Below are 16903 nucleotides of genomic sequence, written 5' to 3' on the forward strand. Positions count from 1 at the left end.
AGGGGTAAAGTGGTTAATAATTTAGTCAGCCATAACATTAAAATCACCTCTTTGTTTCTACATTCACTGTCCGTTTTATCAGCTTCATTTACCATATAGAAGCACTTTGTAGTTCTACAATTACTGACTGTAGTCCATCTGTTTCTCTGCATGCTTTGTTAGCCTCCTTAAATGCTGTTCTTTAATGGTCAGGACTCTCCCAGGACCACTACAGAGCAGGTATTATTTGGGTGGTGGATCATTCTCAGCACTACAGTGACACTGACATGGTGGTGGTGTGTTAGTGTGTGTTGTGCTGGTATGAGTGGATAAGACACAGCAATGCTGATGGAGTTTTTCAACACCTCACTGTCACTGCTGGATTGAGAATAGTCCACCAACCAAAAATATCCAGCCAACAGCGCCACTGATGAAGGTCTAGAAGATGACCAACTCAAACAGCAGCAATAGATGAGCAATTGTCTCTGAGTTTACATCTACAAGGTGGACCAACTAGGTAGGAGTGTCTAATAGAGTGGACAGTGAGTGGACACAATATTTAAAAACTCCAGCAGTGCTGCTGTGTCTGATCCACTCATACCAGCACAACACACACTAACACACCACAGTAAACAGATGGACTACAATCAGTAATGGTAAAACTACAAAGTGCTTCTATACTGTAAGTGGAGCTGATAAAATGGACAGTGAGTGTAGAAACAAGAAAGTGGTTTTAATGTTATGGCTGATCAGTGTATATACTGGTCCATGGCGCATACAGGGTTGGGGACCGCTGGTCTAGATCTTTCTAGAATCCATAGTTAAACAGCAAACAGACAGATAGACATACACTGCTTCAGGATACCACACCATACCGCTTAAGTACACCATATTGATGCAACACTGATGAAGAAGCAGCTGAGTCTTACAAGAACAAACAGACAAAAAAAATGTAAGTGGTGTGAGGTTGCACCTGCCTTCTGGTACAAATGTGTTTACTTTCTCTGCTTCTCAATGCCAGCACTCCCAAACCCTCACAAACTGTTTGATCACACTTTACAGGCACATATTATCCTATCCAGCTTGAGCCGCTCAGCGTGCACGAGCTAAATCCCTAACCGCCCTGCCAGGTTCTCAGATCTCCATAGGCTGTGTCTGGTTTCACATCTCATCAGGCAGCTTTTAATAGGAACTTTATTCAGGAACTTAATTAGCAGTAGATGATTTAAACAGGCTAAGTGCCTTCGAGCAGTTGAATAAACAGAACACCTAGAACAACTTCACCAATTACGGGCATTCAAATAAGGGCTCTTTTCTCCCTGCTTCAAGACTCACTCGCTGTGACAGTTTACTCATTCATCTCTTTGTTCCAGGAATAATGAACAACCTGTATGTAGCTAAAATTGTCATACATCCAGCGGTGGAACATTTACTGAACATAACCACCTCCAAACCATCCCCACCGTTTTCAGCGTTGGGAAAAAAAAAGCACCAAGACAACGTGCTGGTAATGACATTTTACAACATGCCAGTTTTAATTAGCAGGGAAGGGACCAGAGACAATTCTCAAGCTATGACAGACCAGTCATCGTTAGCATGACTGAGCACCCGAAGCAAGAAACGGAGGGTCCCAAAGCGAAGTGGTGGAAAGAGAAAGAGAAGAAATGGCCGACAGGGCGCTCCACATGGATCATTCTTTCAGCAAATGGAAGCTAGTATTCCCATCAGTCTGTAACTAGTGAGCCAGAACTTCACTTTATTTCTCTGGTTTCCTACCTGCAGTGCTTGTGAGGCCCACTTAAGGTCTCGATGACAAAGCACTCGCCGTCATTGAGGCAATAGGCCAAGTCCTTCTCCTGACAGGGCTTGAAGTGCTCTGATTTCAATGGTGGGAGAGTTGGTGCTGCTGCAAGACAAAAAAGAAACAGGAACAGGTGGTTAGTCTAGAATTAGTGCTGTCCTGAGATACATTTGGCATTGGATTATTGTACTTGAGGAGTGTTATGTGAGTGTAGTACAATGTCATATTTAATTTGCTCAGTAGATACAAAACAATCAATGAAACTGAAAACCTTGGAGGAACCTCTCAGGTTTTTCACCATTATATGAATTGCCCATCAAGAAAATAATCATGTCTCTCTGTAAAAAACAACATTGAGAAAAAAACTAGATTTGCCCAGCAACGGAATGCTAGACTAACAATCCCTGTCATATCAAACCAAGTTAGATTATAAAAGTTTCTGCAAGACCATGACGATAGAACTGGATCTACTCTTGGATTATTATACTCCTGTCATAGGGCTATATGTATTTACAATGAAGTTAAGATGGAGTTGGAGTTTCACTAAATTTAAGTATATGTACCAGCGTTCTAAACCAAGGTTCAGAAAGTCACATGTACACTATATTGCCAAAAGCATTCGCTCGTCTGCCTTCACACGCATATGAACAGTGACATCCCATTGTTAATCCATAGGGTTTAATATGATGTCAGCCCACCCTTTGCAGCTATAACAGCTTCAACTCTTCTGGGAAGGCTTTCCACAAGGTTTAGGAGTGTGTTTATGGGAATTTTTGACCATTCTTCCAGAAGCGCATTTGTGAGGTCAGACACTGATGTTGGACGAGAAGGCCTGGCTCGCAGTCTATGCTCTAATTCATCCCAAAGGTGTTCTGTCGGATTGAGGTCAGGACTCTGTACAGGCCAGTCAAGTTATTCCACACCAAGCTCGCTCATCCATGTCTTTATGGACCTTGCTTTGTGCACTGGTGCGCAGTCGTGTTGGAACAGGAAGGGGCCATCCCCAAACTGTTCCCACAAAGTTGGGAGCATCAAATTTTCCAAAATCTCTTGGTATGCTGAAGCATTAAGAGTTCCTTTCACTGGAACTAAGGGGCCGAGCCCAACTACAGAAAATCAACCCCACACCATAATCCCCCTTCCACCAAACTTTACACTTGGCACAATACAGTCAGACAAGTACCGTTCTCCTGACAACCGCCAAACCCAGACCTGTCCTTTGAATTGCCAGACAGAGAAGCGTGATTCAACACTCCAGAGAACTCAGTGGAGATGGTTTTGTACACCTGTGGCCATGGAAGTGATTGGAACACCTGAATTCAATGATTTGGATGGGTGAGTGAATACTTTTGGCAATATAGTGTAACTCCAACTGAAAAACCTTATGACTCACTGCTGGACTATTTCAAATCCCTCCTGGCAGGTAATAAACCCCTGCAACGTATTCAAAATGCAGCTGCCCGCCTGGTTTTTACCCAAACTAAACACTGCCGCATCATGATTCTTACATGAACTTACAAAGCCAAAAATAGACCAGCCCCAAGCCTTAGAAAACTAATAAAACCATGCTCTGTACCACGCTACCCAAACCACTAGTCTTACTTGTCTCAATTGTGCACCCAGAACTCAAGGAAGACAAGCATCAAGGCTGTTTTCTGTACTGGACCATATTCAGAGAGTTGTTAATACAGTAGTATTTGGGCTACTAATGTATCTTCTTACATGATGATCAGACAATTGCACACCGTTCTGATTCTCATGAGCTATGCATCAGGAAAACATAAATAAAACAAAATAAACAATAAACATGGCAACCCTAAAGTTATATAACTCAGCGCATTTACCAAGTTGTATATAGTTATATATAATCAGCCCAGCCAGCATAACAGGTACACTATCACAGTCCCTGTTAGATCAGGTTCAGCATCTTAAGTAAAGTATTTGCCAGAGCATCTTAGTTAAGTACCAGGAGTTCCACTCTGGACTTTATACTGCTATCATAGGGCTGCATGAAGAATAAAGTCATGCAAAAAGAAATGTAGTACATTAATATTGACATTAATATTTAGAATACATATGTACCCACTGGCTTTCACACCTACTGTATGTTTGCACATGGTTCTAAATACACAAACTTAAGCCCCAAGAGCTCTACACAAATAAAACCTGACAACCTCAGAGGCATAAACTGCACAGTTGATTATGACCACTGACAGGTGAAGTGAATAACACTGCTTATCTCTTCATCACGGCACCTGTTAGTGGGTGGGATATATTAGGCAGCAAGTGAACATTTTATCCTCAAAGTTGATGCGTTAGAAGCAGGAAAAACGAACAAGCGTAAGGATTTGAGTGAGTTTGACAAGGGCCAAAATGTGATGGCTAGACGACTGGGTCAGAGCATCTCCAGAACTGCAGCTCTTGTAGGGTGTTCCCGGTCTGCAGTGGTCAGAATCTATCAAAAGTGGTCCAAGGAAGGAACAGTGGTAAACCGGTGACAGGGTCATGGGCGGCCAAGGCTCATCGATGCACGTGAGGAGCAACAGACGAACTACTGTAGCTCAAATTGCTGGAAAAGTTAATGCTGGTTCTGATAGAAAGGTTTCAAAATACACAGTGCATCACAGTCGCAGGTCTGTTTTAGCAGCAAAAGGTGGACCAACACAATGTTATAATGTTATGCCTGAACAGTGAATGCTTCCAACTTTTTAGGCAACTATTTGAGCCTGGTCCCAGCCTGCCTGCACCTTTAGGCACAAAGTCTGTAAAGGCAAGACTAATAACCTTGGGGGTGCAAATGTTAGACCTTCTAGTTCAACATCAGTGAAGGACCTCTTGCTCTTTGACTTTAAATAGGCACAGGTCCCATGAGATACACTCATGGGAAATTTTGTGGAAAGTCTTGCTATAATGGTGGAGGCTTTTTAACCCCAACTTAATAACAATGGTTTAGCAATATGATGTAATAGGACAAGCTCATAAACATGTGTCTACATACTTTTGCCTACATGGTGTAATGCAATTACTTGGCTGATGATTTAGTAATGTAATAAAGTAATAAATTAATGGGCTAAATCTGTGTAGCCACCAGCGATTTATTCATATCTCATTATTTAGCACAACACTGAAGGGAAAAATGCACCATTGCAAGCACTGAAGCATCGATTCCACTTTCACAATATTTCATCATACAGATTCTCAGCTCGACTCAGCTCAAGTTATGTTTAATGATATTTCTCAAAGAACACTCCGGCATTCTTCATTCAGGAGAAAGTGAAAACTTGTTTATTCACTCATTCATTTAACCATCCTGCTACCTTGAAACACTAAGTGTAAGAACCCATTCTCAACAAGATATACACTTACATTTATTTACTCACACCAGGGTCAAATTTAGAGCAGCCTGAAGGAAGGACCTGAATGAAACCCATTGAGCCATTTTGCTGTATGGCACCCTCCCACCCACTCAGTCCAGCAGTGACAGTGAGGTGTTTAAAAACTCCATCAGCATTTCTGTGTCTTATCCACTCATACCAGCACAACATACACTAACACACCACCACTGTGTCAGTGTCACTGCAGTGCTGAGAATGATCAACCACCTAAATAATACCTGCTCTGTGGGGGTCCTGACCACTGAAGAACTTTTGGGAGACCCAGAACTGTGCCATGTATAGCGTTTTCATTTTCGTAAATGTGTATTCTTATTTGTATTTTAAATAAAATGTATTATATTATTACTATATATTAATTTACTATATTTAATTTCTTTAGTTGTACGTTTTGATTATTATTATTTTTTATGTACACAACATAAAAGTATGTTGAAACATAACCATAAGTTTTTAGGATATCACATTCAATAAGGTTTTGGATGTATTTTTACCCCCTCAGTAATGAACTGATAGACAAAAAGGCCTGGCTTGCGATCGAAGCTCTAATTTATCCACAACATGTTCAGTGGGGTTAAGGTCAGAGCTCCTTACAGGCCACTAGAGTCCTGTCACAACAAGCTCATCAAAACCATGGCTTTATGGATGTTGCTTTGAGCATGATAGCACAGTCAAACATGAATAGAACAGTGTTAAAAGCTTATAGAAGCATGCCAGCTATGTGATATGCATATACATATATACATTATGAACATGTCAGTGTGATCTCAGTGTCGGTCTTAAGCCTGGATAAAATAAGGAGGGTGGCATCCAGTGTGATCCACTGTTGTGACCACTTAATATGGGAGCAGTCTAAAAAAAAGTGTAGCAATGGGTGTGGCTGAAACAGCTGAACTTTAGAATTAGGGGGGTGGGCATATACTTGTAATATACTTGTTATATAGTGTAAAATAGATTTTTATTGTACATATTCAACTGTTAATAATAATGATAATAATAATACCTGTGAAAATTATAATGAAAATTATATTTTCATGTAATTATGTTTATTTTTTTCTCTTCTTGTCCAATTTTCCCCCCAATTTTCTCCCCTAATCTAGTCGTATTCAACCACCCTGATTGTGTTACGCTTCACCTCTACCGATACAACCCTCCACTGCAGATCGAGAAGCTTCGACACACACCCCACACCACACAGCTTCGGCAACCGACACACACCCCTTCCAACACGCGTGCAGTACCGACTGCATCTTTTCACCTGTACGAAGTGAGTTCATATGCGAATCAGCCTTGTGTACAGAGAGCCACACCCTGATCAGCATTATTCCTCAAGGAATAATAATTGCACCAGTTATGAGGAACCCTGGTCTGGCTTGTCCCACCCTGTGAACAACAGCCAATAGTTGTTAATGTAGGCGCCCAGCCGGATGGCAGAGCTGAGATTCGATACGATAAGATGTATTCGAAATCCCAGCTCTGGTGTGCTAGCATGTTTTATCGCTGCACCACCTAAGCAGCATATTTCATTTTTTACATTTTATTTATGGCTTTTACTGTTGAATTTATTAGTCATAAATAACACAATATTCGATAGTTAGAACAGGGCAATTAGAACAATATAATAATTAAATGATTAATAGGTCTTAAATAAACAATGTATTTGTTAATATTATGTTACAATTCGTGTTCTTTATAAATGGTAAGTTGTTAGACATGATGCTTTACATCAACACATAATAATCACTAATATTTTAAAATTCTTTTTACTAATTCCCGCAGCATACATTTTCCGATCATACTGCTAATTCAGCAAAGACTCAGCAGGGACCTTGGTAATGACTGTTAGCATACATGTTCAACCAACAACTACATGGCAAAGCAGCAAGTAAAAATAAACACACAAGGGAATTATATTTGGGAACTAGACAACACACCAGAGGAAGGCTGGGAAGTCACACCCCTGTCCACCAAGAGTCAATAAAAAGCTTAAGGCAGATATCCACACCAACCATTCATTCAGTTAAGATTGAAAACGTAATAAACATAATTAAATTATCGTATTGTGCTGATCTTTGTTGACTTGACACAGTATATTCATGTTTAAAATACAACATATATCATAATGTGAAAATGTGATGCTTTTTAGTTTTTTAGTGCATGATGTGAGAGTGAAGTAGCAGTAGATTTCCACACCGACCCGTAGCTTCACTGAAACAACTCGCTAAATGCTTCTCCATCAGTCAGCGTAGTCACCGCTATTAAACTCGAGAGAGGCAGCATTATAATACCGAGTGTAACGTTAATAAAGTGCACTGGGTGTTTGCTTAGCTGCTGATCCATAACTGCCAGAAGATGAATGGAGGAGAGGGACGATCGTTCTTGCTGGCCTAATGAGATTAATACAGGAAGCGGTTCTCTGCAAATAAGTCTCCATATTGATGAATAGGATGAGGGCTGCATTAGCCAGAGCCAGCATAATGTCAGAATCTGCAATATTGTTAGCCCAGTGCTCGCTTTTACCCCTTCAACATATTGAACTAATAACTAATGACTGCACTTTTTATGTCTTTGCTGAGCATACTGATCTATCACTCAGTTCAGACTAAGTTCAGACTGGCCCCTATTCTAAGAGCTACAAAACAAGTCTGGTGCTTCAACACATAATTAAAAATTAATTTAAAATTAACGTATGTCTAGACCTACATTACAACTGGATTCAGGTGGTTCAGCCACAGTGTGCTAACAGGTGTATGAAATTAATTATTTACAAAGAATTATATTATACTATTATTATACGTTTACATGGTTAAGCCCTTGAGCACAAAACAATGGCCTTCAAAATAAGTACTTTACAATCTTCCACTTGATCACACAAATGCTTGTTTGACTGAATGGGAACTAATTCTTTATATATAAGTAAAAAGAAAACAAACTAAGAGAAGAAGACCTGCAGAAATCTCAAAAATGAGGTAAAGTGTGAGTTAATGTGTCAACCATAAACAAGCGTTCTTCAAAAAGTTTTTAGCACTTTTTAAAACTCTATTTATTAAAAAATTCAAAACAATTTTCATCACTTTTCTTCATAGTCACCTTCCAATGCATTTTTCCCAGCTTCATACCAACTTTTTAGTGCCATCAGTGATGCACTGATGCACCGCTGCCTTCACATAATAATAATCATCACATGAAAATATTCTTTCCCCTAAAGCTTCTTTGAGTGGTCCAAAAAGGTGAAAATCAGACTATCCAGACTATAAGCTCTTACTCAGTCTCTCAGACACGACCAATTACTACTCCTCCCACCCTCATGGTTTCCAACCACAATATAAAAGTGCTGAAACTTTTTGAAAATCCCTTGTATTTATTACAATACACTTTTGATGCCCACCCTTATGTCTCTCACAGTGGGTACTAAATCTTACCAAAATAAACTACTGGTAAGGTCAAACATATACAACATGTTTTATGGCAGTGGATGTTTTTTTATTTTTATTCTCTTTAACCAAAAATATAAACATTTACTCAGTTATTCTTAGAAAACAAGTTACACATTTGATATATGTTATCCATTAACTCTGGATATGCCTTTAATATGCTGTATATGTTAGGAAAAGGAAGACCTAAATGTATCAAAGTTTTGGACCACATTCTTTTAACAGGAAAGTTAAACTTTTACTTGTCCGACTGTGTATCAAGTTGCATTTTCAAGCCTATTTAAGACTTTTGTGCAACTGTAGTTGTCATTGTTAGCTTAAAAATAATCTAAATATATTTATTTTTAAAAGTTTCAGATGACCTTGTACCACAGGGCTGGCTACAAGTCTGCAGTGTAGTAATGCCAAAGTTTAATCCAGACTGATTTTGACCAATTATTAAAGAAAAATGGCTTGAATCTTCTCTCTGAACAAATCATGAATGCTAAAGTGATGTTTTATTATGAATGAGTTAATTCTTGCAACTATATAGTAATATTATCATCATTAAATAAAAAAAAAAAATATTGTGTTTCAGTTATATGTAATGACATTTGGATTAAACAACGCAACTGATGTTGGTCATCCCAATGTAGCACCACTAGATGTGACTACATCATTGATCTCGCCTTGGTAATGGTCTGTTTATTATTCTACTCTTCAGTGATTTACCCATCATGGTTTCTGTAGCATGGGGAGGCATTTTTTAGGAGGTATAAAGAGATAGAAGGCTGGGGTTTCTTAGAGCTTATTCTGGATGTCATCTCTCAGAATCAATGTTGCTCTTGGGCTTCTAGCTGCATAGATATTAATCAAGGTCAGTGGGTATCAATCAGCACAGAAATAGCAGTAAAGATGACACCAGCAGAGAACAGAGAATTGAGGATTGTGAGAAACAATGACATTCTTGTGGATTTAGAATTTACGGAGCTTAAATGTTCTATGAAATGTCACATAATTTTAATGTAAGTACTTTGAGAACTTTCAGAACTTCAGATTTATAGTAAGAATGCAGACATGTTGGTCACTGTGGGACAGATCATGCAATTTTACACTATATGAAGCTTTACAAGCCTTGCTAAGCATCAACAAGTTTTGCCAAGTTCTTGCAGGTCTCAGTCTGCGCATAGTCATCAAGGCTGACATCTTGAACTTGTTAGTTCAAAACTCAGCTCTGCCATCCGGCAAGCTGGGCACCTACACGGACAACGATTGGCTGTTGTTCATACAGGGCAGGGTGCCCAAAGGGATTCCTCATGACTGATGCAATTACAACCTTTGCTGGCTGATTGATGGTAACTGCACAGAGACAAGAGATAGTGGGGATCAGGGTCTGTCTCTTCATACACAAAGCTGTGAACATGTGAATTCACCTCGTGCAGGTGAAAAAATGCAGTCGGCTACTGCACACGTTTCGGAGGGGGTATGCGTTAGTCATGGCTCTCCTTGGTCAGGGTAGAGATCAACATCAGTAGAAAGGAAGCGTAATGCAATCGGGTAATTGGATACGACTAGATTAGGGGAAAGAACTGGGGAAGAATAAAAAAAAAAATGTGTCGTATAAGCTATTGCTTGGTATTTCAGAGATTTTGGGATTTAATCTACTTTATACAGAACAAAAAGATTTTACAGAACAAAAAGATTTTTTCTTGAGGCTACTTCAAACTTGTATCACTTCATTAATAAGTATTACGGACACACAAAACAATAGACAACAGTCTGTACAAGTCCTAAGGTCCTCATACCATTTACAACTTAAGAGTAAAATAAATGTGCTTGATAGTAAAATGGGGGGGGGGGGGGGGGGGGGGGGGGTTACAAAGAGCTATGAACACTATTTATACTATTTATATTATTTATATTTATATATACTATTTACATTTATCACAGCCTAAATTGACTCCTAAAGGGGACTCCCATACAGACTTGGCTTTCCAGATTTTGGTTTAGATTACCTTTTTAGATATATATTAAATCTGTTATTTGCTTTGTCTCTGTCTCTCTCTCGCTCTCATTTGTAATGGTGCCTTTTAGAGAAAAGACACTTTACTGTGAAGACCAGAACTATGATCCCTTGATAGACAATGTCAGCCACAACAACATTAAACCAGCCACAAATAACTGTAATGTGCATTATCTAGTCTAGACAATGTGTTTACTAATATACAGTATGTAATGTGATGGTAAAAGTTCCACCAATTTTAGTTCTTATGATGCTTTAAGGTTGCTCACTTCTCACACTTTTTTTAAAAATGGTATCAGAATATTATAACATTTAAAGAAGGTTCTTATTTGAATTTTTTTTACTGACAGTAAAGAGTCAGATATCGTTTCATCCACTGGTTTGTCAACACAAGAGGGCTCCCTTACTGTACAGGAGCTAGTAATAAACTGCATGTTTCATGATACAATTCAATTACATAAAAACCTACAATCAGCAGCATGAGGGAGGTTAACAATCCTCTGATGGGTCATAAAAGCTTACATTGAATCCTATACCTCAACCTAGGGTTCTAACCACAAAGCCTATAATTCGCCTCACTTATAGTTGCTCTTTTAGTGGTAGAGGTGGGAATTGAACCAGTGACCCTAAAGCTCTGTAGCATTAATGCTACAGTCTAGATATCCACTGATGTCAGGGCCACAAGACATACCAAAAATAGATTGATAAGTAATAACATGTATTCTTCAGTATACACACACCGATCAGCCATAACATTAAAACCACCTTCTCGTCATGTAACAACTGCTGAAGGTCTAAATGATGACCAAATCAAACAGCAGCAATAGATGAGCGATCGTCTCTGACATCTACAAGGTGGACCAACTAAGTAAAAGGGGCTAATAGAGAAAACAGTGAGTGGACACGGTATTTAAAAACTCCAGCAGCGCTGCTGTCTGATCCACTCATACCAGCACAACACACACTAACACACCACCACCATGTCAGTGTCACTGCAGTGTTGAGAATGATCCACTACCCAAATAATAACTGCTCTGTGGTGGTCCTGTGATGGTCCTGACCATTGAAGATCAGGTTGAAATCAGGCTAAAAAAGTATGTAGAGAAACAGATGGACTACAGTCAGTAATTGGAGAACTACAAAGTGCTCCTATATGGTAAGTGGAGCTGATAAAATAGACAGTGAGTGTAGAAACAAGGAGGTGGTTTTAATGTTATGCCTGATCAATGTATTTAGGGCTGACAGTAAATGCAACAAAGTAACATAGATCCTGGGGACCAGGGTTGGATCCTAGATAAGGTTCTAGCATTAAACCATAGACATTTGGTTGGTCAAAATTGACCAAGCAAAAGTGCCAATTTATAACAAGAGACCAAACCAGAAAACTACAAAGAAATAGCCACAAAACAATACTCAGAAGGACAAAAGGTAACGCTTTTAATGCCAACTCAATTCCAGTGCCCTTTCCCAAGACACCAAGGTAGACAGGCTGATAAAAGTGAAAGCGGAAGAAGTAGAGAAGGGGAAGTGCAATTTGCCACCAACAATATAATAAAAATGAGTGATTTAATAGAGATGACGACCCCTCCTCGTCTCCGATACCGCACACACAGCTTCCTACCCGCATGATCAAGATATCAAGATCAGCACTCGCTCATATTGAATTGATGGCTCGACCACGAGCTCCAGACCCCAGGAGATCTACTATGAATGCACTTCGCTCTGCGTGTGTGTGTGTGTGTGTGTAGGCTGTGGGCAGAGCACGTTGCCTCAGCTCTTTTTATATAACAGTCAATGGCCATCATGCAGAGAAGTAAAGAGAGTCAATAGGATGCGTGCAGGCAGGACTTGCTACACTCCAGGCTGACAGTGTTTAGAGTGTAGATTTAGCATCCTTCGAGTGGATGGTGGTGCTCATGGGTGTGCATAAAACCGTCCTGCCATGCCTATGGATTTTCCAAGATGGTGCACAAGGCAGACAGCTGTAATATACACCGATCAGCCATAACATTAAAACCACCTTGTTTCTACACTCACTGTCCACTTTTTTCAGCTCCACTTACCATATAGGAGCACTTTGTAGTTCCACAATTACTGACTGTAGTCCATCTGTTCTCTGCATGCTTTGTTAGCCCCCTTTCATGCTGTTCTTCAATAGTCAGGACCCCCACAGGACCACCACAAAGAAGGTATTATTTGGGTGGTGGATCATTCTCAGCACTGCAGTGACACTGACATGGTGGTGGTGTGTTAGCGTGTGTTGTGCTGGTATGAGTGGATCAGACACAGCAATTGTCACTCATTGTCACTGCTGGACTGAGAGTAGTCCATCAACCAAAAATATCCAGCCAACAGCACCCTGTGGGCAGCATCCTGTGATTACTGATGAAGGGCTAGAAAATGACCAACTCAAACAGCAGCAATAGATGAGCCATCGTCTCTGACTTTGGATCTACAAGGTGGACCAACTAGGTAGGAGTGTCTAATAGAGTGGGCAGTAAGTGGACTTGGTATTTAAAAACTCCAGCAGCACTGCTGTGTCTGATCCACACATACCAGCACAACACACACTAACACACCACCACCATGTCAGTGTCACTGCAGTGCTGGTGCAATTCTGATTGATGGCGCCTGCACAGAGATGAGAAAAGAGTGTTCTCAGAGTCTCTTCGTACACAACACTGAGCTCACTGCACTCATCAAAGTGTAGGTGATAAGATGCATACGGCATGCTGCCCGTGTCGGAGGGGGCGTGGGTTAGCTTGATAGCCCAAAGCTCTACCCACTAGGCTACCACAGTCCCAACTTTAGTTATATGTGTAAGAAAACAATAGACTTCCAAAAACAAGCTCATTATTTTATTATTATATAGGCAATAAATAACTAAATAAAAAGAGTGCACTTATTATGAAAATGCTATTTCCCAGTCATGTCAATTATTAAGTACGTCATTTTCAAACAGCCTAAAATATTAAGCAGTGTTTCTAAAATAAATATTCAGCTCATACCTAAACCTGCAATGTTCAAGAATAAGCAGGAGGATTTTTTTTTGACCTGCCAATCCTGTTAAAACATTTAAACTGTTTTCCGCTACTGCCCAATTGAATCATAACACGTCCTGCCCTGACCCGACACCTTTTTTTTCCCCAGGGTGCAAACAGCCTGCCTTGAAACAGCCTGCCATGAAACACACCGTCCTGACACACACTGGCCTGAAAACTGAAACATAATCCTAGACTCCACTTGGCAGGCCCAGGAGGAAACACTATAGTAGTAACCACGGTAACATTTGCTTGATTGTATGAATTTGTTTGTTCTTGTCATTTTGTTTTAAATATATATTGTCCAGCCTGCTAGTAAAGATGCTTCACGGCAACGATAACAGATAATTCTTTTGAGAATGTACATGATTCTAGCAGTATACGAATGTATGCATGTATGTATAAGCCAGTGGTTTAGCCTGCACTGCTAATGGCTGCAGTGAGCAGTGGGTGTGGAGTGACAGTGGCTTATTCTGAGGCTGCTGATGCTGCTGCATTGCAGATGTGATAAGCAGCCGAGACGTGACAGCAAGGACAACATACACTACACTACACTACACTACAATACACCACACAGTGCTACACAATGATACTACTCAACACTTTACACTAAATTGCAATTACTAAGCTGCACGATACAATGGTACCCCTAAAATTCGACATCAGTTGGTTCTGGGAGTGGCCAGAGTATCAAGGTATTTTTTTTCCCGTAAGGATGTATGGGAAACCTATTAATGTGTTCCATGGAACTGCATATATTTTAGGCTAATGTAAAATAATTGGGTTGTTTTTGACACTTACACTTTGAGAATAACATGTGTTATTTATATATAGAACAAAGCTAACCCGCGCCCCCTCCGACACATGGGCAGCAGCCGTATGCATATTGTCACCCACACTTTGATGAGTGCAATGCAGATCAGCACTGTGTACGGAGAGACACACCCTGACAGCACTCTTTTCCCGTCTCTGTGCAAGCGCCATCAGTCAGCCAGCCAGCAGAGGTCGTAATTGCATTAGTTATGAGAGAGTCCCTATCCGGCTTAATATCCCACCCCATCTGAACAACAGGCCAATCGTTGTTCATGTGGCCACTCAGCCCAGCCGGCAGGCAGAGCTGAGACTCGATACAATGTAGCTCTAGTGTTCCAGCGTGTGTTTTTACTGCTGCACCACCTGAGCGGCTTATGTCGTTCTGTTAATACATTAAGTAACATTAAACTTTTTTGTTTAACGCTAAGTATTTTACTCTGGGAAAAGCTGATTTTTTACCATTTCTCAGCACCCCAAGCTATAACACAAGTTTAAAAATGAAACAGGAGAAAAATCCAGCTAAAAACAGATACATGAGGAGCTTTCAGAGTGAAATTGACGGTTATTCCAAACAAATGAAGATTCATCTGATATGCACACTTTGATGATGTTTTACTACACCACTCAAGCCAAGCGCTGAACAAAGCAGCAGTCGCACACACGTCAAGTTTACGGACACAAATTTTTCAACAAAGTGTGTCGAGTTTTGACACCCTTCTACAATCCTGTACTCTAGAACTCCAGACTACATGGTACAATTTTGTGCTTAAATACATTTCAGTATGCTACACTATAATACTATATACCTGACAACTCCACACTGCACTACACAATACTACATCATACTACAAAACAGGTAAAAAGACGTGGTTGGTTACTGCATGTGTCGGAGGGGGCATGTGTTAGGTACGGCCATCCTCGGTCAGTGTCAGAGTCTGCAGCAGTAATTGTTAGTAATCAAGTAGGTCTATTATAGTTTTATTTGTTTTATTACAAAAGAGTCTGTGGCCCATGTTTGCATATTTTTTACTTCATCTGCCCCCCCCCAAAAAAAAAAGTGTAGACACCCCTGATGTAGACGATTTACTAGTGCATCTTAATGTTAATATCCACCTGACCTGCATAAATTTCTGTGCTGCATCATCAATCACCATGTACCTTGACGCTTCACCATTAACAGAGGTGTTTGAACAACACCTCAGATACCAATCCATCACATGATACTGTTATCCTCTCAGGTGTCAATCAGTAGAACACATTGCTTTCAAGGATCTATATCTTTGATCTCTGCAGGTTTTCACCTCATTTGGATTGATCTGGTGGAGCTGATCGGATTCTTGGACGTTTGATCCAGCTTCAGATCAGATGTCGCGGTGGATGATTGTCTCAAAGTGCTTCCAAAAAAGAATTGACTCAAGCATAATTTAATTTAAGATGAGTCCTAGCCACTGTGGTTTTTTATATGACCAAACATACAATATATGGACATTTGACTATGAGCTTGCCGGATATCTTATTTTAAAACCATGTACGTTTATTAAAGCAATAAGCCACGAGAGGCCGTGCATTACTGTGATTTTAGCACGGGGATGACGTTTTTGGCACGACGCGAAGCGGAGTGCCTAAAACTTCTTTCCCCGTGCTAAAATCATAACAGTAATGCATGGTCTCGAGTGGCTTATTGCTTTTATAAAACGGCGGTCAACATAAATTTAATAAATACAACAATGTTTAATTCATAAATGTATTTATTGTGTAGAAACTTACAATAAAGCATTCTTCCGCGACGCAAATTAGTTCGATTAACAGTGTTGCTAGGCAACATGAGGGCGAAAATAACATACATTTTTTCTATTCAGTGGCGTATTAATATGGAATGATGTGAGGTGGTCATAGGTGTGCGTTTATCGGGGATTTTACAACGGCTTCGAACGCGGCTCAGCCAATCAGATTTTAGGACCGGAACTATCCGTTTTATAAATCGTTATTTACAACAACTCAACAACAATTGAACCCGATCTCAGCTGTGACAAGCTGGCGTAATAGAATGATGTGCCACCCAAGCTCTTTAGGATAATCATTTCAAAATAAATGGATGACGATGAAGACATTTGATGAAACGTATTCAGTCAGGTAACCTTGATAAAAACATCAAAGAGAAATGGTTGAGTTAGAACCCACTTACTGCTGCAGAACGACCTATAAAAGTAACGTTCCTGATCTAACAGATAACAGAGTGAAGAATGAACACAGGACAAAGGAGGAGAAAAAGTCCTTCATCAGCTCTTTGCATTGAACATTATTGAAGACAGTTTCTAAGCATCATAAAGGCTTGTGTGGTGCTCAAATTACATTTTAAATAAAATCTAAATTAACATAAATTAAACTAAAAGAATTATTTGGGCAGAACTTTGTCTAAATTTCTAAAATAAATCTGATTC

At 39.9% G+C, this 16903-nt stretch overlaps 1 protein-coding gene across 1 annotated transcript in view; it reads right to left on the minus strand.

Moving 5' to 3' along the window:
• LOC134314925 (pro-neuregulin-3, membrane-bound isoform) overlaps positions 1-16903 on the minus strand; it is a 456298-nt gene that overhangs the window by 154060 nt on the left and 285335 nt on the right. The window contains exon 2 of the mRNA XM_062995745.1: positions 1756-1885. Within this exon, the coding sequence (XP_062851815.1) occupies positions 1756-1885 (130 nt within the window). The remainder of the gene's footprint in view (positions 1-1755; positions 1886-16903) is intronic.

This window comes from Trichomycterus rosablanca, chromosome 5 (genome assembly GCF_030014385.1).
Source record: "Trichomycterus rosablanca isolate fTriRos1 chromosome 5, fTriRos1.hap1, whole genome shotgun sequence".
Lineage (NCBI taxonomy): Eukaryota > Metazoa > Chordata > Actinopteri > Siluriformes > Trichomycteridae > Trichomycterus > Trichomycterus rosablanca.